Source organism: Falco rusticolus, chromosome 7 (genome assembly GCF_015220075.1).
Source record: "Falco rusticolus isolate bFalRus1 chromosome 7, bFalRus1.pri, whole genome shotgun sequence".
NCBI classification, from domain to species: Eukaryota; Metazoa; Chordata; class Aves; order Falconiformes; family Falconidae; genus Falco; species Falco rusticolus.
Window position 1 is genome coordinate 36,785,703 of NC_051193.1, and position 25,406 is coordinate 36,811,108.

General features: G+C 41.6%; 2 protein-coding genes, 1 long non-coding RNA gene and 1 other non-coding gene across 5 annotated transcripts in view; 2 read left to right on the forward strand and 2 right to left on the reverse strand.

Moving 5' to 3' along the window:
- Window positions 1–2,728: 2,728 nt before the first annotated feature.
- Window positions 2,729–14,425, reverse strand: ZNF839 (zinc finger protein 839). 2 transcript variants are annotated; one of them, XM_037394843.1, is made up of 8 exons: window positions 13,641–14,425; window positions 11,830–12,756; window positions 9,532–9,783; window positions 8,763–8,855; window positions 8,267–8,419; window positions 6,432–6,572; window positions 5,860–5,995; window positions 2,729–4,105 (listed from the first exon to the last, which is right to left on the reverse strand). In XM_037394843.1, the coding sequence occupies exons 1-8, from the start codon at window positions 14,313–14,315 to the stop codon at window positions 3,114–3,116; spliced, it is 3,369 nt and encodes a 1,122-aa protein (XP_037250740.1). In that variant the 5' UTR covers window positions 14,316–14,425; the 3' UTR covers window positions 2,729–3,113. The 2 variants fall into 2 exon arrangements, with proteins under 2 accessions (XP_037250740.1, XP_037250739.1); XM_037394842.1 differs by having other exon boundaries at window positions 11,830–12,759.
- A 489-nt stretch (window positions 14,426–14,914) lies between these two features.
- On the reverse strand, window positions 14,915–14,988 carry TRNAI-AAU. The gene has a single exon. It is a non-coding gene; the product is annotated as a tRNA-Ile (tRNA).
- A 1,198-nt stretch (window positions 14,989–16,186) lies between these two features.
- LOC119151793 lies at window positions 16,187–19,531 on the forward strand. The gene is made up of 2 exons (XR_005105549.1): window positions 16,187–16,337; window positions 19,162–19,531. It is a non-coding gene; the product is annotated as an uncharacterized LOC119151793 (long non-coding RNA).
- A 508-nt stretch (window positions 19,532–20,039) lies between these two features.
- MOK (MOK protein kinase) overlaps window positions 20,040–25,406 on the forward strand; it is a 29,371-nt gene continuing 24,004 nt past the window's right edge. Inside the window, 6 exon segments of the mRNA XM_037393948.1 lie at window positions 20,040–20,074; window positions 20,224–20,326; window positions 20,953–21,014; window positions 21,016–21,063; window positions 22,854–22,943; window positions 24,557–24,627. Coding sequence (XP_037249845.1) covers window positions 20,040–20,074; window positions 20,224–20,326; window positions 20,953–21,014; window positions 21,016–21,063; window positions 22,854–22,943; window positions 24,557–24,627 — 409 coding nt within the window.

The following is a 25,406-nucleotide window of genomic DNA, read 5'->3' on the forward strand; positions in this document are numbered from 1 at the left end:
ATCCCATATTGTTTGCTTCCTGTCATAAGATTCAGTGAGTTTTTCCTTGGATTACTGTTTCTGATGCCAAGTGGGTTTGGTTTACTGGTGTGCCCCCCCCCCCATGTTTTTGGTTAGCAGTTTATATGACAAGAACTGGTGGCTCAAATTCTTTTCTTTTTCATGCTGCTTTCTTGGAAAAGAGTGGAGTGTGTTCAGGAAAAACAGTTAATGCAAAAGCCAAATGCTGAAGTGGAGTTCAATACCCTTACTTGCTTTCATTGCTAAAGACATAATAATCACTGTAACATACTGTTGTGTCAGACCTAGGTAGTGTGGAGAAACTGCTACCCTTATCCAGCCTTTAATAACCGTTAGCTGCTACTGCAAATTACCACTTTTCAGAAGAGTGTATTGGAATGTGGAAACTATGCAGCTGTGTTATCATTTTTAGTTAAATCCCTAATGCATAGTGAATTTAGGCCTTCTGCTTACTTCATTATGATTAATAATCTAAATTCCTCCCACGTACTGATTGCCTGTATGATCTGCTCCTATATAAACTGTTGATTTATATCTCCTACTTCACCCAGTTATGTAGGGTTTCCAAGTGTTGACTCATTGTGCACTGACAGAGGTTTACCCTTCATTCTCCTTGAAGTAACTATTTGAAGTAAAAGACAATGACACAAAATGCACATTGCTATGAAATGACTATCATGGCTGTGGTTTGGCACTAGAAAAATCTAATGAAAACAGCGAGAGATTCTGGAACAGATTTCTGATAGGAAAAGTAGGGTCACTTAACTGGCTCCAAGCTGAAACCCCATAAGCTTGGTAATGGAAATTCCTGAGTTTCCTGCAATAATGGAATAGACAGACATGAATTGGAAATTTTCTCTGCATTGCTCTGTTCAACACGAAGGTTGTTTCTGACAGCTTAATAGCATTCTATTCTTACCCCAAATTTCTATCATCTAAAAAGAAATTCTGCTGTAGCTCAAGGAGAGTACAATCAGTTATGAATAGCTTTGTTGGGTTTTATTATTTTTCTGTGCAAGTGTTCCGCCTAGTTTAACAGCCAACTTTGAGTAGGGCCAAACCCTTGTCACTATGGAAACACCTTTGTACCTGAAAAATACTTTCCAAGGAGAAAAGCTTGGTTTGCTTATAGAATTGTTCTTTTAAGATGAGAGCAGGTGTATTCTGTTTCCCAGCATGTGGAAATCAATAGGGAAGGCAGAATTGAAGCAAATTTTCATTTTTTGCACAGGTGGAAATTGTGGTTTGTTCTTGTTTCTTGGAGGAAGTAAGCTCTACAGGAAGGAATCTTCATATTCACAGCCTCCCTTGCTCATTGACTGCCATCAGACACAGGAATATTACTGCAAAAACATTGCAGAGAGGTTTTGTCATTATAGCTCTAAGCAGTTGATTGTTATATTTGAAGCCCTTAGATGTAGTTATTAAGACAGTCAGTACAAAAGAGTTTGAAAGACCAGCAGAACCTTGCTTTGTATGGTACCTTCACTTACAAGGTAAGCCTGTATCTTTTGACCAGGTGGTAACCACCACTTAAAAAAAGAGAGGGGGAAAACCCAGAACAAAAACTAGACCATAAACCCAAACACCAGACAGGAGTTCACTAATACATGATCATATCTTTCACATTCACACATAAAAGGCAGTGGTTTGGCTAATCAATCTTCTACTTATGCAACCAAGACAAAAAAAAATAAACACACCCCAACCCAAAACCCCAAACCAACTATATTAAAAAGATGCAGTAGAAAAGCTTGTTCTACCTCTGAATTGTCCTCTCTCTCATTTAGATTTAATTTTAGTGGTTTTCTTCAGTAAAAAGACAATGGAAAAAAAAAATCAATGTTCGTACTTGATTTAAGAACAGTTCTCCTGCTTATCACAGGTCCTTTTAGCTGATTTGTCCGTTTATCTCAGTAGTCTCATGTATTTAGCAATGAGGCAACAACACACATTTTAAAGGTATGTTACCAGTTTTCAGTAATGTCTGCAGTAGCTCATGAACAAACTAAAGATACTGGTCGTTTAAGGTTCTTTTTCACCTGCCAAGCTTCTCGAAAGACAGACAGTGTCTTGGACAAGAAGCTGCTAGGGAGTCTCCACAAAAAATTACCATTCAAGAGTATGACAAAAGTACAAGGTAGCAGTAGATAAGTAATTTGGTAAGTTTTCTGACTCCATAAAACAGGGATTATAGTCAAGGACACCTTTTATGATTAAATAGTACAGGGCAGTGTGGAGTTACTAGGAAGGTCAATGGTTAGAAGGATCTGAAAGAAAAAAGTATAATACAAGTCTAACAAAATTAACGATCACAGACTAAAGTAAAAAAAGAATGTGGTATCTTATTAAGGAAAATCAGATCATTACTTACGCAGCCTCCCATTTCTGTCTTAAGTAACAGCAATTTCTGAAGGTGGGGCTGAACATTACACAAGCATACTTAATTATATTTTCAACAGTTCAGTACAAATCGGATCTTGTTTGAGGCTATTTTTGTCTTTCACTCAGTGGATGCTTATTTAAGTGAGGATCAGCTAGGCTGTCACATTGTTCCCAGAATGCACAAGCATGGATTATATTTAAAACTGCCCATTTTTCCAGGCAGATTTATGCACATCAAGTCTGGATGCTAATGAATATTCAAGCTAGCTTTAAGAAAGTGCAATAACAAAGTGTTTTGTAATCTCTGTGGCACAGAAAATACGTTTTTAATATAGTTTTTATTTTACCCATATACAGCTCGCCAGTACACAGCACATCACTGCTGAACAGCAGTACAACTTACTGCATTTTTAGATGGCTAGAGAGAAAAGGAATTATGTAACAAAAGGGAACAGTGCAACAGTTTTAGGGTTGACAGATTTCCACTTTCCACCCACCCCCGACATATAAAGCAAACAGAACAATGTTAATTCTAGAATTTTTGGTTGCAACGCTGCTAGATTTATATAAACATAAGTTATAAAAAGTACAGGGCATAGAAACAGTTTACAAATAAGTTAAATTTCCATTATTTCAGTATTCACATTAGAAAAATATACATTTTATATTCAGTCTTTTCCAGAAGAAAGCATATACAGTTTTCTAATTTATGGCTCCAATTCACTTTGCGAGAGCAAAATATCTTCACTTTGGCCATCTGTTTCCATTGCCAGTAGTGCTTCCACAGTTTCCAAAGGTATACCCTCAGGTGTGCGAATGTGCATTGTAGTACCATTGGAATCTGTTACAATAACAATGCCTTCTGCCTGAGACAAAACAGCAGTATCTGGATGAGACAGGATAAGCCCATCTGAAGTCTGAATAAAAATCTGTTCATGTCCCTGAGACAAAAAATCATGGCTCTCATCAGTAATCTCAAAGGCTACAGCTTCATCTACAGTTACTGTATTCTCCACCTCACGTTGCTCCTCTGTCCCACAAGAAAATTGATTCATGTTTTTAAAAGAGTTTTCATGGTTCACATGAGCAGACAAGGAGGCTTCCTGGACAGGGTTCTGGTGCAACTCAGTCTGAGCACTGTGTGGGTAGTTTATTGGCACAATGTTTGTTGAAAAAACTTTTTCAAGTTCTTGCATCTCATCAGTCACATCAGCATTATGGAATTGTTCAGAATGTTCTTTAATAGCAAAATTACGGTTTTCTTCTTGCAGTTTCTGATATTTTTGATTGTGACCATTTTCTTCACTCGTCGGCAAGTCAGTGCTCTGACTGTCCATTGCATCCTCCGACACAGACCTGCAAAGTTCAGGAGCTGACAGTTCACCTACTGTATTCTCGCTCACAAAGTGCGCTTGAACTAATTCAGGCGAGCCACCTGCTTCAACAGGCAGTACAACTTCAGTATGTAGCAGAGGTGCGTCACCTGCCATATCTAGTCCCTGTATGTTCACAGGTTGGGAATACTCTATCCTCATTTTCACAGTCTGGGAGAAGGTACCTGAATTTTCAGCATCAATTCTAACTCCTGAATCAGCAAGTGAATTATGTTCCTCTGCTGTCGGTAATGTACTTCCAGTTGTGCAGCAAGTGATATGCCTATCTTCTGAAAGCAGGATTTCCCCATTTAATGGATTAAAACCTGAAAAGGTGAAAGAAGTATCATCTTGTTGGGCAACCTAATATTGCATGTCCAAAAAATTCTTTTATGCAATAATTCTGGAGGAAAAGCTGGACTACTTCCCTGCTTTCTTCCCCCACATTAGCAAACCTGACGTGCCTTACAAGAGTTTCACAGCACTTCCCAATGAGAAAGCCAGTATAAAAATACTCTATGGAATTTTTGGATAGTGAAATATTATTTAGTATTTCCATACCAAGGGACCTTACATTAGAAGCAGCATTTTTCTGTTAATCCTGAAAATTCTGGGCTGAAAGTCAAACTCAATTTTTTCCATCTGGCATACAGCCGGTAACATTAAAAGAATATACCAGGCACAAAGTTGTCAGCTGCTCATCCCCATCTCTATTAGTACATTGACAGAAGCATTTGAACTTGATAAAATTGCTGTTGATAATAAAGCTCATCCTGGACTCAGACATATCATCAAGTTACTACGTATTTAATTAGCTGTGCTAACAGCTGCAGGAGAACCTCAGTCCTGTGACAGAAAAGGTAAAAAGCACTAATAATTTAGTGTGTTTTACCAGTTATTTGATCTGGACCAAAAGCCAGGTCACAAACCCAGTAGGTAGTTGAACAGTAACTACTAAGCTGCAGTAGTATAAGCTGTCAGGTTTTATTACTGAAGATCAAAAGAAACAAGTAGGTTGGTTGTTGTTGTTATGAAAGATATCACTGCACAACAAAGGAGGCCTCACACTTCAGAAGGGACCATTTTAAATTTTTTGTACTGTACACTAGCAAAGGCCCTACTAGCAAGTGCAATTGAAAGAAAAATTAAAAAAACTCATAGCAGAGGAAAATCGTAATACAATAAGAAATAAACATGGTCATGCAGACAGCCTTTCAGAGAAAAAAAGCAAACTAAAGGGGAAAAAAACCCACAACCATTGGCAGAAAGATGTGCAAAGGGAAAAAGCAAAGCAGCTTACAGCAACACCAAAAAAAGACATTTACAAAACAAGAGGATGGTACTGATACACACGTCCCAGAGATGCGTAAGGGCTGGAATCATTCACAACAGTGATCCTAACGCCCCTGAATTACTGCAACACTTTTGCAAAGACCAGTGGAGTTTTAGGAGATTACAGATGGGACCCATCTCACCTTCCTTTCTAATCCACTGTTACCCTGCCAATCTGAGGGTCAGGGAGAATAAAGACAAGGGATAAAAAGAAAGGCAACCACTGCAAAATAGCACCTTAATTCCAATCTTCAGATCCCACATCTCCCCTGGGATACAGGACAGCCTGCACCAGCTCTCCCCCTCCCCCAGGATCCACAAAGCTCCAAAGATTCTGCTATTGCAGCCTGCTGGCACAGACAGGATGGACATGCACACTGCTTCCTCTTTCTCTGCTCTTCCACAGCTGACACAAAGGTCATGCACCACCTCAGCTACGAGGGATAGGGCAGACAGGAAGCATTCAGGAAGCACACAGTAGAGACCAGTACTATGCTCATAGTACTACTGTAGTAGTATCAATAACTGGATTATCGTGCATTCAGAATTGAGCTATTGCTGTGGTATGCATCATCCATAACTTCCCCTGGCTCCATGAGGCCTTTCCAGTTAAACAGCTGCTTTTGAACAACCTGGGAAGCAAGTTAACAAATGAAACCTTAAGACAAAAACCACAGTAGCTTGAAGAACAGAGATTTGTTCAGCTCCCCCACAAACACAACAGAACTGGAAAATCTGAAGAGGTTACCATCTTTTTCAAACAGTGTACATAAATTCCCACTCTTTTCTTTCACTGCATCTTGACTGGCATAATTATTCACATTCTCCATTACGTCTTCTAACTTGGTCCTTTTGGCTGATGGCAACAGTTCCTCCCCTGAGCTCTGTCAATACAAGAGATAATTAACTGGCTGCCACTGTAACAGCTGACAACATTGGGAAAGATCACAAACTAACTGTGGGCACTTCATGGCAGTGAACTGATACTCTCCTTGAAAATGGGATTTACACTTAAGGTCTTCCTAAAAGGTAAGGATTTAAACACTGCCCTCACACTTTGCCAAAATGCCACCAATTACTTTTGATATTTGGCTGAAACAATCTGCCCTTACTTCAACATTAGAGCATCTCTTTGAGCTTTTCATATGCTCTGCTATGACACCACAGTAGGAAGTATTTCCAAACCCCAAACACCATGAAAGCCTTACTTTAATGTGAGTCATATAATACTGGTATGATTTTTTAAGGAGTAATTATTTATTTTAACAAGTCCTAATTTGTCTTAGTTTCATTTTTAATTTTCACAAAGGTATTCCATACCTCAGCTAATCGTTTTTGTCCCAGTATCTCCACAGGCACTTGCTCACTAACCATTTTAATTATACATTGTGAACAAGAGTCTACACCTCGCATATTTCCTTCTCCAGTGAGTATTTCTGCAATTCCTAGTGATTCAGCAACCTTTAAAAACAGTTACAGGAAAAAAAAGTAATGAGTTAGCCTCTCCAGTCTGAGTACATATATGCTGAAATACAGATCCATTTTCTTAAAACTGAACTAGAACTACACAGGGACACAGAACTACACAGCCTGACAATCAATCATCACAGCTCAATGAAGTATTTAGACTCCCATGTTTTCTACTTACTTCCATATTAATAGAACATGACCGTCATTTGAAGGTGAATATCAACAGGCAAACTCAAAAGAATTATGAGTACAATGGTTATATATAGAATCCAGAGATGGTTACTAAGAGCACAGTTTAATAAAGAACACTGTTGACGTTTCTCCATTATTTAAAAAACATTTAGGTCTTCCTGTTTAAAGAGTATCTCTGAGTAGTTAAGGATTTCCCCCCCCCCCCCCCCCCCCCCCCCCGCTCCCCACATTCCATTCTTGTGCTTCATCCTTATGCAGGTGTGCTAGTATACAACTTCTCAAGGCTGGGTTGCTTTATTTGTTTGTTTTGGGTTGGCTTGTTTTGGTTTGGGTTCTTTAGGAGCACAGTTCTATATTAAGAATGCACATTAACACTGAAGAGAAGCAAGAAAGAGGTTCCATTTTGGGACTGCCAGTATCAACAGCATCCCTTTACTTGGTGCAACTCTGTTTCTCCAAAGGGAAACATCAGTGTTATTACAAAATAGCTAGATAAGCATGCAACGACTCTAGAAAGGCTTTTTAGCATGTCCAGCAAATGCCACAATTTATTCTGAAAAATAAGTATTAACCACTGCTAACAGTCCATACAGAACTTCATTCTTTAAATCAGGATTATTACAAGAACCAAAATCTTACCTTCCCCCATCCCTACTCTGAGTTTTCTAGTATGTTCCCCTCTCATAGTAGTTGCAAATTCAGTGCTGATATACCTTAATGAGCACAAAATCTGGAAATTTTGTTGAAGGTAGTATACAAAACAGCATTTTCACTACTTGAAACAGAGAAGGAAAAACAAAAAAATGTTTTTTGTATGAAGAGTTGTTTTATTCTAAGGGGAACACAGATTGACAAGGATCCATAAGGATAAACAGATCCATGTTAAAAAAAAAAAAAAAACAAACCCCAAAACAAACCTACCTTGTCTTTCTAGATACAGCTGCAATAACAATTAATCTGAAGAGTCACTGAAATCAGTTCTCAGTTTTATAATGTATTCACTACCTTTCATATTTGTCAGTATGACTGTGAACTGCATACAGGCGTTCAGTCCATCCTAATTTTACAATGAAACCACTTATCCCTTTAAATCAAGGCCGCTCATTTTAAATATAGACCCCTTCTTCCTAATCAAACATCACGATGTCCTTCTATTAGCAGTTAATGCTAAATACACCTTGAAGTAACATGCAGCTTCATACTACCCTAGATATGCAAGACAAATATCAGCACAGCTAGATTTTTCATATATATATATTTATAGTTTCATCTATTGCCATAAACTAGAATTGTAGTTTTATCACAGATTTCTTTTTCTTTTTGGTTAGTTGTTGGACTTTTTACAACAATGTCTATTTTTGCTCATCAAGAAACATTTTCTTCAAATAACTTTTCCAGCATGGCAAAGCTTATCAGAGAAAAATAAGAACACAAAGCATCTAAAATAAATAAACAAACAAAAACATCAAATTCCAAATAGAGTGCTTCATTACCTTAGCATCTTTTATTTCAACAGGCTGCTGGCAACTCAGCAAATCAGAATTACTGAGGTGATCATAAGCCATTTTCTTTACCATATTATGCAAGTCTTCAAATTCCCTATATACATCTGGGAAGTAAGCTTTGGCCGGATGCCCTTTTTCCACCTAGAAATAAGATGGGGAAAAGAAAGGGTTTGTTTCCCCCTCCCTATATTTTAAAAAAAGATTACATTAAAATCTGTCAGTTCAGTTTTTTTCAACATTTTAAAACAGAAGTATTCAAGTCAAAAGATTATGGAATATTCAAAAATGCTATTGAACCAGGCAGCAAAAAGCAAGGCTTTCAATCAGGAGACCTACCAGTTTTGCCTGTGTAAGAGTGAAGCGACATGTGTCTGCACAATTCTAACTTAGGAAATGCAGATACATCTCTAAAGGAATCTTTTTATGTATACTAATGGAAGTCTCCCTAAAATAATTTAAGATTTTTACATAAAAAAAACCTCACCTTCATCAACAGAAATTCATATACTGTAACAAGCTTTGTAAGACGTGGGAGAGCCAGCTCCATTAAGTCTTCATTATCGCATTGTTGTATTAGCTGTCAAAAGCCAGAACGAGTTCATTAGAGCAAAGCAGCCTACAAAGGTTAGGCATCCCACATTCAGAACATAAAGTATCACTACTTTTTTTGAAAGATACACTGTATGTTTAAGCAGCTTTGAGAATAGATGCAAACATAACACCAAAGAGTAGATAAATTAGAAAATGTCAAAACAGTTACTACCCATACACAGACAAAACAGTCCTACAAATGTTGCCAATTCATAGAAAGAAGAGCAACATCAGTAGATTTAGTAGCCATAAAGGATCTTTCACAACACACAGGAAACAAACAAAAAACTGTGTTAATCGCATAGATTTTAATCCCCATTCTGTCCTCCCCCGAGAACTTCATTGTGGTTTGGTCTTGGGTGGGGTGTTTTTTGGGGTCATGGGGATGTTTTGGGTGAGGGTGGGGGTTTCCTTTCTAATTTGATGTTGCCCAGCTTCAGCTGTGTTTATTTTTACTGTGTTGGATGAGATACAGAACAGCAGGTAGTAACTTTCCTCCTCCAGAAAAAGGATAGCAAGAGTGCATCTACATGTCAAAAGTCCCTTTCCAGACTGAGTTCCCATTTTCCCTTTGTCCAGTGTTCTGCTAGAAATACTTCTAGCAGAAATACAGAGGGCGGAGGGGAATATACTTGTGAAGTAATTGCAGAAGAGAACCATACCTCTTTTAACCTAGCTTTTCTTCTGAATACATTGTGTTCTGCTGACACACTACTAATTGACTTTGAAGGGGACTGACCAGGTCTGCTAAGCCTTCCAGAACACCTAGATCTTCCACCCATCCTTGGTCGACCACGTCTCTTTGGTCGTCTGGGTCTTCCAGGTCCTTTTGGTGTTACAGGTCCTCGGTGTCCTGAACTGTTTTCATTTTGTTGTTCTGCCAACAAGTATCTGCTTTCTGCAGACTTACAAGTCTTAATTAAAAGAAAGAGAAAAGTATTTATTCATCATTTTAAACACTGTTTTGAGGAAGACCATTTTATAATTAAGTTCTTCATCTATGCAAACAATACATAGCACATTAAATAATGCAAAGCTGGATACAAGCATAACTGCAAAGAAAGTTGCAGAATAAATCCAATACATAAGTATGACTGCCACTTCTGCAACGTATACATGCCATTATTTGCAAAGTTATTATTTTTCATCCACAAAGTGTCACACAAGATACAGAGATTAAAGGAATGTAATTAAAGAGCTGTTTTATGTCAACTGAATATGTTTAATATTTTCAAAGTAAAATATGTCCTCTTCAAATAAAGAGGTTGTAGAAATAAATCTTAATTAGCAGTAAAACATAGCCAAAGAAAAATTTGGGTTTCATTTTAACTATGTCAAAGCATGAAGACTTTATATGAAAGACAAAATCTCTCAACAACCATGACCAGTGACAAGCTCAGTAACTAAAAATGAAAATATATTACCCAGTGTCCACATTTCAAAATCCTTCGTCTTCCCTAAGAAAGCAGCTAAGAAGCTGCTTTTGTTGTTACACCAAATAGCAAACTCAAAGTACGTTTTCTATTTTTAAGTTATCATTGTGATTTCAGTAAAAAATTTTTTTACTGATAGAAGCAGCGATTTCTTACTGAGCATGTCTTGTCTTCCCTTCCAGGCTAGAACTTCTAAGAATGTCCCTATATTTTTTGAGAGGAGTTTACAACAGGACAGAGGTATATCAGGCTTCTTGTCATAGTACATTTTCATCCCAACATTCAGCAGCTCCCTACTGTTCTAGTGATTAGGAAAGCTCTAAAAAGGGCAAATTTATGTCATTCTATCCAGGGATTAAATTACTAAATTAGTTCTAAATATGACATAAGACTAGGTTGAATGTAGGCATCTTGATTGCCTTCCGATCTATCTGTATCAGCGTACCAGTTTTAACAATCCTGCTCTTCTTTCCAGGAAGTATTTCCCTGCCCAAAAACTGTAATAAATCAGTGAGTTAAAGTACAAATTCGTAAAATCCGTATCTGCTAGTTAAAAGTAGCAGGTACGATAACAATCTAGTATTCAGGAGTAGTATTACATATGAGACTGACTATAATTTTTTTTCTAAATTCCCAAGATCCTAGGTAAAATAAGTGCTGCACAGGGAAGTAACAACTATATAATAATACAGAGAGCAGACTTCAGTATTCTGCAATTCTCTTTTTCCAAAGACAACAAAAGAGTGTACAGGACTGGGGAGGTTTGTTTGCTGCATTGGCATCTTAAGCTCTAAATTTTCACATTTCTGAGAATGACTTCACGTTCACAAATAAAAGTAATATAAGTGGCACTGCTACATCCAAACAAGTATTTTTTTTCCTAGACAGCAGCTGTATCAGCTCTTGCTGCAAGATGTTAAGAGTAATTTTAATATTAAAAGGGAAACTTTACTTTGAAGTGACCCATCTTAAAACAGCACAGAAAGAAATTTGCAGCTAAAGTAGCTTCCAACCCCGAGACTCAAGTTTCACCAAGGTGTTTGGTTTGCAGGGGTAGCTAAGCCACACTTTCAAAACCTGCTCTAGGAAAAGCTGCAGTCTGCTGTTGGATTCCTAATAAGAGATTTTTCTGTGATGACATTATTTCAGCAACAGGAATCGATAGAACAGATGATGTTTTGCTGTCTGTCCTGCTAAAGGCTGTAACTGAACAACACAGTATTGTTATCCAAATGCAGAGAAGAATTCTGTTTATGCAGACAAGGTTTTTTCAAGCCAAAAACTGTATTGCAGAAAACTGGTAACAAATGAACACTCAGTGAACATTTTTGTTTTATGTGCCTGTGCAAGAATGCTATTCCTGCAACACTACAAGAAACAATAATTTATTTTTAAATCACTTCAATGGGCAATTTTTTTAATTTAGCATATTGGTGGATATTTCTGAGCAGTACAAGACTATGTGGCTACAAAACTACCATTCTACTTTCCACAAAACCGACAGCTTTTCTAAGTAATACACTTTACCTGTTCTCCAGCCTTTGAATCAACAGTTTCTTCCAGACCGGTAGCTAGTGTGTTTTCATTATTTAAAGTGACAGCAATTGAATCCAAATGTGCTGGACTCATCATTTCCTCTCTTATTCCACAGACATTGTCCACAAATATACTTCCATTAGGCTTATTTAAAGGTATTTTTTGAGGTGAAGACTCCAGCTCTCCGTGGCCTGGGTTAAGTTTATAATGTCTTGCTAATCCTCCTTTTCCTATATAGGATTTTTCACAAGTCTGACATTTAAACATTTTGGGCTTCAGATTATAACTTGAAGAACTGAATAATGCATCCTTTCCCTTCACCTTTCCTTCTTCATCATCTTCTATACTCAGCTCAGAGTAGTCATCAGAATCAGATTGATGACCATCAGCCAAATCCTCCATTTTAATGAATTTATAATCTTTAGCTTTGTATTTGGGGGGACGTGAAATCCGTCCGGAGCGAGTTTTCACTTTCAAGGATTTTTTTAACTTGTCATCTTTTTGGTTTTTTTCAAGGCATGGCATCAGACTATTTGCTGAACTTGCTGCAATCATGGTAATATTTGGAGACCTTGTAGCCGATACTGCGGCACAAGTAGTTTTCTGTCCATTTAGCATCTTGGCTGCGGGAATCTTGTTCACAGACACCGATCCATGAGATGGTAAAGGTTTCTGCATGAGCAACTGAACTGGAGACTCAGAAGAACTATGCAGGAATAGCTGCTGCTGCTCAGTTCCTGTAACAGGCTGTATCCTAATTATCTGGGGATTAATAATGCCAAGTCCTGGTATGCTAGAATTCCTACCAACCGACTGACTCAGCGCTATAGTTTTGGGCTGGATTGGTGCCAATGACGGCATTGGCCTTTCAGTTCCCTTCATCTGTCCTGGCTGAACTTGGATACAAATGGCTTCCAGCTGCTTTTGTGGAAAAAAAAGGAAGAGTTGAGATTACACAAATACAGTATTTATAAATAAAAGACAATGCTTATCAAGATGATACACACATGCCTTAAAGCAAAGCACAAAGAAACAAATGCACATCATTAGTTTTCCATTTTAATGCATCAAAGCACAGATATAACATCAAAGCAGAGTCCCTTCCTTCAAGCTACAGGCTTTCCTGCACATTTGTGACTGCTGTTCAACTAAAGCATGTCAAGTTTGCTCTTAGGCCATGTCACAGCTTTGTTGCCTGCTAGCAGGCCTGTTCTGGAATAGCAGTCAACACCATCGCCTACACAGATTCGTAACCTTCAGCAAACCAAACGCAGGAGAACTACAGTCTGCTAAATGACAAGTGCCAAATACCAGATCCAGGACCTACTGTAATAAGTGCTCAGTTAAAAAAAAAACAATTTTGTGAGGTTCATCTCCCTCGCAGTCTCTCATCTGAATTTCTGCCTCAGCTTGACAACCCCTGCAACCCAAAAGGTGGCCTGAAAGCCCAGATAGTGTCACTGTCTGTGACAGGCGCATGCATCATCTACCTGCACATCACCACTTCACTGCTACGGAACAGCTCTTCCACGCTGTTCTAGCTGCACGTGTACTCGGACTGAAATACCGACTGCAGCAGCCAGCCTCTACACTCAAATGCGATTTTTCCAAACCACGTTGAAAGTTGTGCCTTTCAGTCACAAGGCTCGAGCCTACACCCAAGGGCAGGTGTGACTGAGAAGGAAGGCAGAAAACCATAAACACACACACACACCCGCCCCCGAGACCTGCCCTCGGCAGCGGATTTCATCACCGAGCGGGTGCCGCAGGCTCCCTGCCCCCAGCCTCCCCCCCTCGGTTACCTTCTGCGGGAGGAGCCGGGCGGCCGCCATGGCTTTGCCCTGCTGCAGGGCGACCTGCTGGGCCACGCTCTGCAGCTGCTGCGCGGCGTTGTGCATGATGCTGGCCAGCGGCGGCGGCGGGACGGCGTCCCGGGGCGGCGGGCACCCCCCGCCGCGGCAGGGCGGCGGCCCCCGGCAGGGCTCCGGCGGGGCGGCGGCCGGCGGCGGCTTCTGCTGCTCCTGGGCCTTGCTCACTTGCTCGATGACCCGCTGGAGCTCGGCGGGGGCCAGCGGCGTGGCGGCGTGGCGAGGCGGCGGGGGCGGCGGCTCCGCCGGGCCCGGCCCCTGGCTCTCGGCGGCGGCCAGCAGCTGCTCCAGCAGCCGCCGCTGCTCCTCGGCGCTCAGCCCCGCGCCCTCCACCAGGCTCCCGTCCGCCTGCAGGTAGAGGACGGTGCCGCCCGCCGCCGCGCCGGCTTCCAGGGCGGCCAAGCTCTGCGCCAGCTCCTCCGTCACCGCCAGCAGCTCCGGGCCCTCCGCGGAGGGCGAGGGGCCCGCGGGCCCCGCCGCGCCCCCGGCCGCCGCCGCCGCCACGCCGAGGGCAGCCCCGCAGGCGGCGGTCACCCCCCCGGGAGGCTCGTCTTCGGCTGGAGGAGGGGGCGGCGGCGCCTCGGTGCCCCCCTCCTCAGGAGCCGCCATCTTGGCAGGCGTCAGCGGGCGGGAGCCGCATCGGCCCCCCCGGGAGGTCTCGGAGGCGCGGGGCGAAGCGAGGGGCACCGGCGGCACGCGGGCCAATGGCGCCCCCGGCAGCGGCCCGCCGCGCCCCTGGGGCGGGGCCGCCCGGCACCGACGGCGGCCTCGCGGGGCCAGACATCTTCGGGGGCGGGGCGGGACGCGGTCGCGCCCGGAGCGGGCGGCCCCGGGTGGGACCCGCGAGTGACACAGACCGGCCGGAGGGAAGCGGCGCGGGCCGGGCTTCCTCTCGCGCGGCCGCGTGCGGCTCTGCGCCTCGCCACTCGCGCCTACGGGGCGGCGTCCCGCGGGGAGCGGGAGCAGCGAGCAGGTGGCAAAGGGGCGCGGGAGCGCGGCCCGCACGGAACGAAACGCGCCGGAAGGGGCCCCCCAGCCACCGGCGTGCAATCGACAGTCGCACCCCGCCAGCCGCAGGAGGGGGCACGGTGGGCGCTATAGCCGCGGTAGCGCCCGTCCGCACCCCCACGGCTGCGCCCGTGTGCGGGGCCAGGCGCGGGTGCGCTGGGTGGGACACACGAGAAGGAGAGGAAAAATAAGTCGTTCTCTGGCCCGTACGGGGATCGAACCCGCGACCTTGGCGTTATTAGCACCACGCTCTAACCAACTGAGCTAACCGGCCTGTTGACGGTGAGTAATGCTCGTCTATTGGTGGATAAGGGCGTCCAGGCCCCGCAGCCCCATCCAGCCTGGACAGGGCAGGTGGCGAGCGGAACGAGGGGCCTCCTCGCCCCCCCCAGCAGCGCCGCAGCCACGCCCGCCCGTGCGGGACCCGCTCGTCCAGGGAGCGCTGTGCCCCGCCTATGGGGATGCAGCACCTGGGAGGTAACAAGCACGGGTCACGTTTGTGGGGCGACTTCACCTCTTAAGTCAATAGGCTCATACTTCCCCAGGTTATGATTCCAGTTTCATTTAGTTAAACAAAATATGTATTTTGGGCGTATACGTTAAAAGCATTTACTCTTCTGGTTGTTTAATGCACTGTTAGGATGTTAATTTGCACGGACAAATGATTCACATTTTCCTAGTATTTTGGTTTTTACTACATACGCAGCATTTTAAAAGAACTTTTCTTCTCAGCTTTGAAGCCTACATTAAAATAGTCCGCTCAGCAAAAGGCAAATACCGTGAAGGGGGGCGGGGACGCCTCTGCAAAACGGTGTTTTTTTCGGAGACCGCCTGCCTACAGCTCGGTGAGGAAAACCCGGTTCAGCGGCGCGGGGCCGTGCAGACCCCCGGCTCCCCGCTTACCCCTCGTGTAAGCCGGAACCCGGCGACACGCACCGCCCCCGCCTAACCAAGCCAGAAATGAACCCCGCGGAACCGCGACCTGCACTGGCACGGGGAAGCCACTGGGGATCAGGAGCTCACCGAAGATCAACCCGAGCCCGCACCGGCCACACGTGTGCCAGCCCCGACACAGGCCAGGGCCGCCCGCGCCGCCGCTGGGTTTGCGGAGTGCTCGGCGGCCCGGACCGAGGGCTGCGCGCATCAGCCCCTCACCCACAGAAAGCTCAACCCCACCGCCCCAAGCAGGACGGGCCAGCGGAGAAGAACCGCTCCGCGCACAGCACGGCACCGGCGGAGGCTGACAGGCCGCAGCGCCGAGGCGGACGCACCGGCCCACCGCAACCCCGCGGCCGGAGGAGCGGCTGACCCCCCCACCTCCGCGTGCGGCTAACGGACACCCTGCTGCGCGCCCCCGAGCAGGCGCAGTGGCCGCGGCGAGCAGAGGCGGGGCGGCTCCCCCTGCGCCGTGCGCCCCGTGCGCCGGGGGCGGGGAGGGGCGGGGCGCGCAGGGGCGGGGGCGGAGCCTGGCGCGGGGAGCCGGAGCCTGCGCGGTTGCCAGGGTGACGGAAATACAACATGGCGTGCGGAGGGCCGGGCTGGGCCAGGAGGTGCTCGGCGGCTGCGGGGCGCTCGGCGCCTCTCTCGCTCACCCGGAGACCTGCACCCGAGGCGGGATGAACAGTAAGAGGGCGCGGGGGAAAATAGCGGGCCCTGCGCGGTGTGGAGGCCGCGGGCAGAGGGCCCTGCCTGAGGGGCGGCGTGGGCCCCGCGCCTTTGAGAGGCCGTCGGCCCGGGCCCGGGGGAGCGCCCTGGCGGAGGCGGGCCGAGGTGCTACCGTAGCCCTTAGAAACAGCCATCGCTGCAGCCCATTGCCACCTCCTAGTTCTCCCAACGGAGTCCGTACTCGTAAAATGCTGGTCTCTGCGTGCCAGTCCTCCTCTTCAACAGGGCGCTAATAAATCTTACCCTCGCCCCTGTGAAGGAATAGCCTCTCTGGTCTCTGAGTAATTTCTCAGAAGCTGCTGGCTTTTTCTCATGCTTTGTTCTTCAAGCCTTTCCTTCCATTGCTTAGCATCCTTTCTCAAATCATCCCATGTCGCATCCTACACATCTGGTGTGTTTCTGAACACAGAAATCATGTGCCATGGCCTTGTGACTGTGGCTGAATTTGAACTTCTTGTTGCTTTCTTCATTTTTTTGGTTATTTCTCTCTTCCCCCAAGCATCAATGTATTTAATTGTCATGGCTTTTTCTTCCTCAGCTAGCTGGCATCTTTGCAGCAAAATAATCTGCTTTAGGTTTTTATAATACCCTGTTTTGACTATTGTAGTGCGATCTTTTTTGTTATTTTGTATTGGATTCTTTAATTCCAAATGATGACTGATTTTCTATGCTCTGTAGTTAACAGCAATAGAGGTGTAGTCTTTGAATTCCATTATTTGCCCATAATTCTGAATTACATTGTTCCTAATTTCCAGGGTCCTGTAGCTTCTTGCACATTAAACTGTCCTTCTGTTGAATGATTACCTCCCTGCCATTTTTGTGGCCACTTTTTTTGGTGTTAGACTAATCCAGATTGCTACAATTTATTCTTCCTAACCTTTATCTGCCTTTCCACTAAGCCTGAACAGCTGTGTGCTGAAACAGGAGAGAAAAGGAAGAGGTTAGGTAATGTCTAGCTTGTTATAGATGCCATGAAAGAATTGTTAACCCATGGTTAGGTTATGATTATTCTTTATGTTATTCTTTAATGTTATGTGCAAGGGTAATTAAAATACTTCATTCAATTCCATCCTCAAAGTTTTCAGTCTTAAAATGCTGATAAAATTTTTAACACTTCTGGCACTGATCATCTTCGAGTTCCACAAACTCAGGCAAACAAGCTAGTAATTAGTTTCGTTTTGTAGCTGTACCAAGTTTCATAGCTTACAATTGACATACTTTGACCTGACTATTCTCTTTCAGTATGTGTTTGAAGTCAGTTGTTTTGGTGAGGTTTTTTACCACCTGGTTGCTTTTGAAGGATCAGTTATATGATGCTGAAGTGGGTTTTTAAGAATCTCCAGAAGTCTTGGCCTGTGAATGCAAATTCAAAATTTGTATTAAATTGTTAGTACATTTAAAGTCTGAATTTTATTTCTTATTTATATAAACTTTTATGTTATTATTCTTACAGTGGCAAGAGTTCCTTTCAGCTTCTCATTAAACAATAACTAAGGGGTCACATGATCATTCTCATTTTCTCCCTAGGAGAAAAGCTCTCCTATTTTCAGTGATATTTTGTTGAGAGTTTACATGTTGATTTTATGCATCGGAGACATTTTGATTCTGCACTTTATTTGGTCAATTGAAATCATTTAGGTCTTTACTGTCATTCTTTTCACTGGATGGTGCTCTCTTAAGTGCCAGGCAAAAGCCTGAGTTGTTTAAGTGCAGGTTTCTTCTTTTGTATATATAGCGCTCTGTTGTAAAACATTAAAATAACAAACCTTATATGAAAAAATTCTTTAGTTCTGTAAGACTATTTTAGAGTGTGTAAATAATTAATTCTTCTTACACTATTAGAACTCTTCAGTTTAAAATTAAAAAAATCAAATTATTTTGAGCCCGCCACTGTCATCTGGATTTCTCTTGTAGGGGCAAAATACATGTCTAGAAGAAAATATAAACAAAACCAAATTATATAAACATATACTGTCTGACTTCTTTATATATCTACGAATATTTTCAATAAATTTGTACAATAATGCTTTCCCTGTGTTTGTCTGCCGAAGTACTTTGGTTCATTAACACCTATGGCTGGTATACCATAGATATTAAGATCTTATTTTCAGATCGTATGATTTGAGTATTTTTTTTATGCTGGAGAATTAATTACTTGCATTTAGGAAAAGAAAAATATGGGATTGCCATCGATTAGAATCAAAGAGTAGGTTAACAAATAGCTAATTTTTTTTCTTATCTACCTGGGGTTTTTTTTGCCACAGGACTGGCTCTGATGTTACATGAACATATAACATTGCCACTGTGTAACTTACTGGAGAGGATCAGTTGCTACCAAAAAAAATCCATTGACACTTTTTGTTTGGAATTATGCAAGAGTGGGATTTAAGTACTCTGAATTTGTGATCTCCATCTTATATTTAGCTATTTAAATAGGACTGTAAAACTTAAGGTAGGGTTAGAGAGCATGGTGCAAAGTGTGATTGCTACTGGCAAAGCATGTTACTTGCTCTTAGTCATGTTGCTTAGTGAACACCAAAGGCTAGGGATCACCTTCCTTAAAGCACTTACTGACCAGTTATTAAATAATGGCCAAATGAATTAAACAGTCTGCTGGTCTCTTCCCAATTTTGAAGTCTCTGTTAGAGATTGCTCCTTTACCCATAATAATTTTCAAAGTCTGTTTCTGCTTTTAAAATAGTTCTAAATGTAAATTGTCTGTATAGAGTGCGTTAGATGGTGTCATTGATTTCAAATTACTCTGCTTTCTCCTATTTTTCAGATATAGATGACCTAATTAGTTTATGATACAGCAGATAATGATCAGAAAACCTAAGCACCAGGTGATAAAAATTAGAAGAGCAACTGACAAGTCTCACAGAAGTGCTGCTACTGTATTGGAGAAAGAGGGATTTGCAAGGGGAAAGTTTATACTAATTAAAATACAAACATTTGGATCACAAGGAAAGGAAAGACCTTTTTTTTTATTTTTAACAGGAGTAAGTGTGAAAGTTGGGGAGGAGAAAAGAGATGAAGACCACACAAACTGGTTGCAAGTTGGAAGACAGTGTTAGAATGCCCCTGCTTAAGTAACTTTTCCCTCCACAAAAGTCTTGGCAGGCTTTCTCCACTGTGAGGCTGTATTTATACTTGTAAATTAAACATATCTGGAAATCTTCTTGGACACAAAGAGCAACTGGCATGAAATGCCCCACATCTATGCTAGTAAATTCTCTTTATCTTCCAAAACAAGGCAGTAGGACAGAAACTGCTGGAGAAATGACCTTAGAAGGAGTCCTCACATAAGGCTGGGAAGATGCCTAGGAGAGCGGTGGTTGTCAGAGGTCAAATCCAGGCCAGGAACTGTTGTCACAGTAACTAATACAGACAAGTACACTTCACTGAATTTACTGCTATCGACATAGCTTAAGACTCCTACAGTTATTCTGACTTCCTTAAACGGGTTGAGTATGATAAAAAAGCTTCCCAGGTCTGCCTCCCTCAAAATAACTGGGTTTGGTTCTTTCTTAAATAATAAGACTATGTCAAAAGCAACAGCAGCATAAAGCTAACCAGAATTGGGTTTTGCTTAGGTGGAATTACTGGAAGAATTGTCAAGGATAGAATCTGTAGGTGCTAAAAATAAAGGGAAACGGGAGGATGAAGTGGGTGAAGGGAACCAGGCACTGGGATTGGTAAGGAACAGTTAATCACAAAGCTGAAGGAGAATAAAGGAGGAAAGAAAAGAAATGTCAGTTTTGAAGGCAATTAGGAGGTGACTGGAAAACTAATATACATAAAGCTTTTGTCATAACCCTTATGTTATCTGTTTCATCTCTTGAAGTTCTACAGAACTAGATTTGACTGATTTCAGCATCCTTGTGTTTGGTGCACTTCTTCAAGCACTTTGGCCTAGTGTGGAACTCCTATCTGAATTTATTATGGGAGTAAAGCTTTAAAATCAGGAACTGCAGGAGCTGCTTTGCTTAAAAAAGAAAAAGGGGGGGGGGGGGCAAAAACAAATGAAAATAACCACCCAACCAAAAATACCACAGCAAAACCCAACCAACCAACCAAAAAAACCCCAACAAAAAAAAGCCCCCCAAAAACACAACAGCAAAACCCACATGATGGAACAATGACAAGATACACTTGCTTTTTAAGATAACTTTATGTTTTCAGTACAATGTAAACAAATGTTGGGGTTTTTTGGTGAAAGAAGCAAAAAGTAAGTTCAGGTACAAGTTGCTAATGTGCTGCAGCATTAAAGAGAATGAAATATTGTGTGCAGAGGCATCGTGTCTGTGAGCAAGGAGGTAGTAGTTCATTGTCCAAGATGGAATTAATGTATTTTACTTTCAGGAATATAGATTTCTGTAATATGGGCAGCAAAACTTCATTGGCTGGTATTCATTATATTTTCTCTCAATTAACTAGTGTGTTAACAAACCCCACCTTTTTTAAAAAAGAAGTTTTCTGTTAGAATTTAACAAATCAAATATGGATCAAAAACATAAGTCTTCATAACAATTTGTATTTTAAACATACTGAAATGGTCTAATTTTGTTTTTAGACTAAACCAACTGGTCAGATAGGAGAGGGAACATTTTCTGATATTCTGAAGACACAGTCTTTGGGATGGAAATTACTATGCCTGTAAACACATGAAGCCACATTTTGAAAGGTATGCATAATTCATCATAGTACTACAGAAAAAATCATTTAAATTTGGTGAGGAAATGTGAAATTAAGACTAAGTGAAGTTTTTTGAGTACATGTGTATTAAAAAGGTTTGCATGTAGTACATACAAAAAGGGGCCTCTGCTACTGATTGTGCCAGGCCTTCCCATTTGGGATTTGGGTTATTTCCTTGAGTATTCTAATTGATGTCATCCACTGTACTAAATTCTGCCTGGCCACTGGGTCCAGGGTGGAACGAGAAGTGTGAGGACAAAATAGTTGATTTCTGCTGTGCCAGATGCACTGAATATACGTGTGCTGTTTTCCTTTTTGCTGTAAATAATAATCGCAGGAAGAAGAAATGTGTCGGTCTTCCCCCTAGACAACACTTTTTTCAGTCTTACTTTAAATCTTGTTTTAATGCAGGTCAAAAACATGGTATTTATCTTTACTCCATGTATAGCATTAGTTCTACTTCATATTTGCATTTACGTTTAATTATATACATCAGCAAGATCTTACATGGTCACAAAATAGGTGCTTTTTACCAGTCAGGAAAACAGAGGAGAGGGCTGTGTGGAAGTAGACATAGACTTGACATTCTCCTCCAAATACGTAAGTGACAAACAGTGTCTTTTGGGTCACTGGTTTTGTATTCTCAGTTAAATTTATTAAGTTCCTAGTGAAATTGGTGGGAGTGATACATTTGTACATACAAAGTAAAATGGAACATTTTGCTCTTAGTTGAGATTTCACAATGTAACTCGGAGTTGCGAAGGCTGTAAATTAAAAACAAAAAAGATAACTCAAATATCTTCAACTAATGTAGCTTCTGATTCTCTTTTGTGTTATTAGAGAACTGTTGGTCCATTTGTACATTACCTACAACTGACCAAATTGTCCAATCAAAAGATTATTTAATTGCCTAACTATATCAAGGGCAGATAGTATACCAATTCAGTGGCAGGGCATAACAAGCAGACTCTTTTTTTCATGTAGCATGTTTAAAACATCTTTTAGGCCTTTAACCCTTTGATAATTGACCGACAAGGTCTGCTGATGAAATTAACTCTTTTAGCAACAGGTAACAGTGTTTTAAGCAGAACCTGGCTGTACAAGGTATTTCTCCTAGTTTCAAATTGGGAAATACTGTTTGGGTGTTTAGCTTTACATCTGACTGTGAAAAGGCCAATGTATCCTGTTCTGATCCATTAAGTAGTGTGCAAAGCTCTTTGTTTCCTGCTTCCTTTCCAGAGTTTCTGTAGTGTGTAGTGTTATTTTTTATTATAGTCTAGGAAGACAACATCATAATTAAACAACAGTTGAATAGTGTTTATTTTACATGTAAGAGGTTACTATCAAAACTTTATTTTACATGTTAAATTTGGCAGGGCTGGGTTGTCACTTTCGGCATCATGCTGAGCAGCAGTTGGAATGTATGCTACACTGGCGCAGAATAAACAGCATCATACATATAATGCAACACCAAATTCCTCCCAGATAGCTCCTTGGCATGGTAACTGATGTCTGGAGTGCAATACATTACTGCTTACTTGTTCGGGTAAGTCCAGCTACTCCAAGCTGCAAGAAGGAATAAAGCCATTTACTGATTACTGCTTTGCTCTACAAAGAAAGAAAGAAAGTAGGCAGACCATTTATTAGGTCCTGCACTTGAAAGTTCAATTACAGACTAAAGTGGAGTAGGTTCTGATAGTCTCATGGCAGGGAAGAAAGACAATTATAATCCAGTCCCTGACTGCAAGTCAGTCGTCGTCTTTTCTAATTCAATTTTAGTATGAAACAGGTGAATAACCTGAGAGAAATACTATCACTAAAGAGGTTGAATCTGCATCCTAATATCCTTATGTTGCATGAAGTTGTTTTGTAAGTATGGTGCTTTCATTTCTTTCTTCTTTATTCCTATATTTGCATGATATCAAGTAACTTTTGGGTCTAGAGGCAACCTGTAGGCACTTAATCAGCTCTTCATTCCAACAGAAAGAAAAAAAAACCCCAACAAATATGTTGAATTCTGAAGTCCTTATGCCTTTTTTATTAAGAAAATCTGATGTAGTGCTTGCTTTCGCTGGCACTTTTGCAAAAGACCAAAAATATTTCAACCTCAATATTAAAATTATAGACTAGATATATTTTAAGCATAGCTAAACTTCATATCATAATACGTATTAGTTGCTGGTGATTTCAACCCATGTCCCATATCCAGTGAGTGCTTTAACTGCACAACATCACGTCTACTGGAGACAGTATTTTGGTTAGGCACACTCAGACATATCTGCTGGAATAGGCTTTGGTGCTTCAAAGATCCTGGTTTGACTTGTCAGTTTGAACTAGGGATTGAGGCAGATTGGCAGTATCGCTTCATAGCCAGCTTTGCAGACACCCCTTTGCAAATAACAGAAGTTTAGAACTCTGAATTTGACAGCAGCTGAGCTATGAATTTGGGAAGAGATCAGCCAGTGACAAAGTTGGGTTCCTTAGCCTCATTAGGCACTTAATTGTCTTCTGGGGACATGTTCTGCCTCACAAAGAGGTCAGATTTCATGACAGCATTTACTGCATTACTGTGTGTTACACTTCATCACTATGTAGCAGCAGACATTTACTTCATTACTGAAATACTTGACACGAAACTTGTTGACTGCTCTAAAATATATTTTTCTGGCTCTTCAGGCTGTCTTACTCTTCTGCTCGAGGCTGTGGTACTGTGCTGTTATTGACAGGCCCATTTTCTCCAAATACATGAAAAGCCAGTAATCGTGTCGGCGGCTTAGCTTTCTGGAATTCTCAGCTTCAGCTGCTGTGCCGTTAACTAAGTGTAACCCAGATGGCCAGCCAGCTCCCCTAGCTCTTTCACACTGTCTGCAAACTGAATTGCAGCTTGTACGCTCCACCTTTTTCTGTCTGGGTTCATGGAACGTTGTGGAGAGGATGTGCTTTAGTACAATGATCTCACAAGAAAACCTGAAGACCTAAAGATGTCTGTCTGCCTCTGCAGGGCAGTGAAATGGAGAACAAAGTGTCAGATGTATTATCATATCGTGATAATACTTAAAATTGCTGTTGTCAGCAAAACACAGATTCTAGTCAGGTGCTCATCTCCAGGCAATAGAGCACTGCTGGTGACCTAACTAGGAAGTACATTCATATGTAACGGCTTTCCTGTCTTTTATTGTAAGATTGTATCAGTTAGTTTACTGGAAGTTTCTTGATACTGAACAGTGTGATATGCCTGGAAAAGATGCCTTCAAATAACTTGACAGGGTAAATCAGTTAACTTTTGCAATGGATGATTTGGATAGTGTAAACTAAAACTATGACACCTCAGACCCACATTGAAGAACTTCTATGAAAAAGTATCAATTAAAAATGAAAATGTCCACTTTAATACTGGTTAAACTATGTACTTTTTTCCTACGGTGTATACAAATCAACATGTAAATTTTATTTCTAGCTTAAAATCTTATTTGTTTCTTAAGTGATAAAAAAGCTGGCTCCCTTTCACTGATATATGAACTTATGGACATGAATATTCATGAGCTGATAAAAAGTATGTAGCATACGCTTAAGAAACACACAAACCCTCTTTGTGTAGAACACAAAGTGGAATTAATTATTTTTCACTTGGTTGTTCACTGTTACATATTATAAAAGTCATAGGGAAATTTTGTGCTGTACTGCCTTGCTTTCTGTTTCTTTCCAGTGCAATATACCCACTTGTTTAAGGTGTGGATGCATGCAGGTTTCTAGTGAGTCAGGCCCACAGCCATCTATTTCTACAGTCAAACTTTGGCTAAAAGCAGGGAAACGACATTGGCTGCAAAACACAAAATAATTACTTTATGTAACAAAAAATACAACTTGAATGGGGTTTTCGTTATGTCAGCACTGTAGTGATATAACAAGAAAAGTATTCCTATTTGTTTCAAAAACTACTGAATCAATGAATAATGTTCTCCAATTTTTATATCTAGTAAAAATGCCCTTTACCAAGTTTTTGCTATAAAATAACATTGTTCTCTGAGACCGCCTGTATTTAAAAATTCTGGAGCTGCTTGTTGGAGCAGCTTGGAGATTGTAAAGCTTAAGGAAGAGTTCCTACAAAGAACATTTAGAACAAAAGCTGATTTAAAGCCAAATCTCTTATAGACACCAAAGGAACTGGATACAGCAAATCAAGGGGTACTTATAATGAAATACTAAAAGAGGATTTTTTTTCTGAATAGTTAAAAATTTGTAATATTTAAACAGTTGGGAGATTCATTTAAATAACTGAGCATGCAACTGGCGTTCAGTGTGACAGAATAGGTAAAAGACTTGACCCCAAAC

What these genes read in the sequence shown, in the direction of transcription:
- ZNF839 (XM_037394842.1), bottom strand. Translation starts at nt 14,315, where the DNA reads ATGGCGGCTCCTGAGGAGGGGGGCACCGAGGCGCCGCCGCCCCCTCCT. An exon ending in GAAAAGCTAGGTTAAAAGAG is followed by an intron (nt 8,856 to 9,531) that starts GTATGGTTCTCT and finishes GGCTTTTGACAG; the next exon opens with CTAATACAACAATGCGATAA. An exon ending in ATGAATTTCTGTTGATGAAG is followed by an intron (nt 8,420 to 8,762) that starts GTGAGGTTTTTT and finishes TCTTATTTCTAG; the next exon opens with GTGGAAAAAGGGCATCCGGC.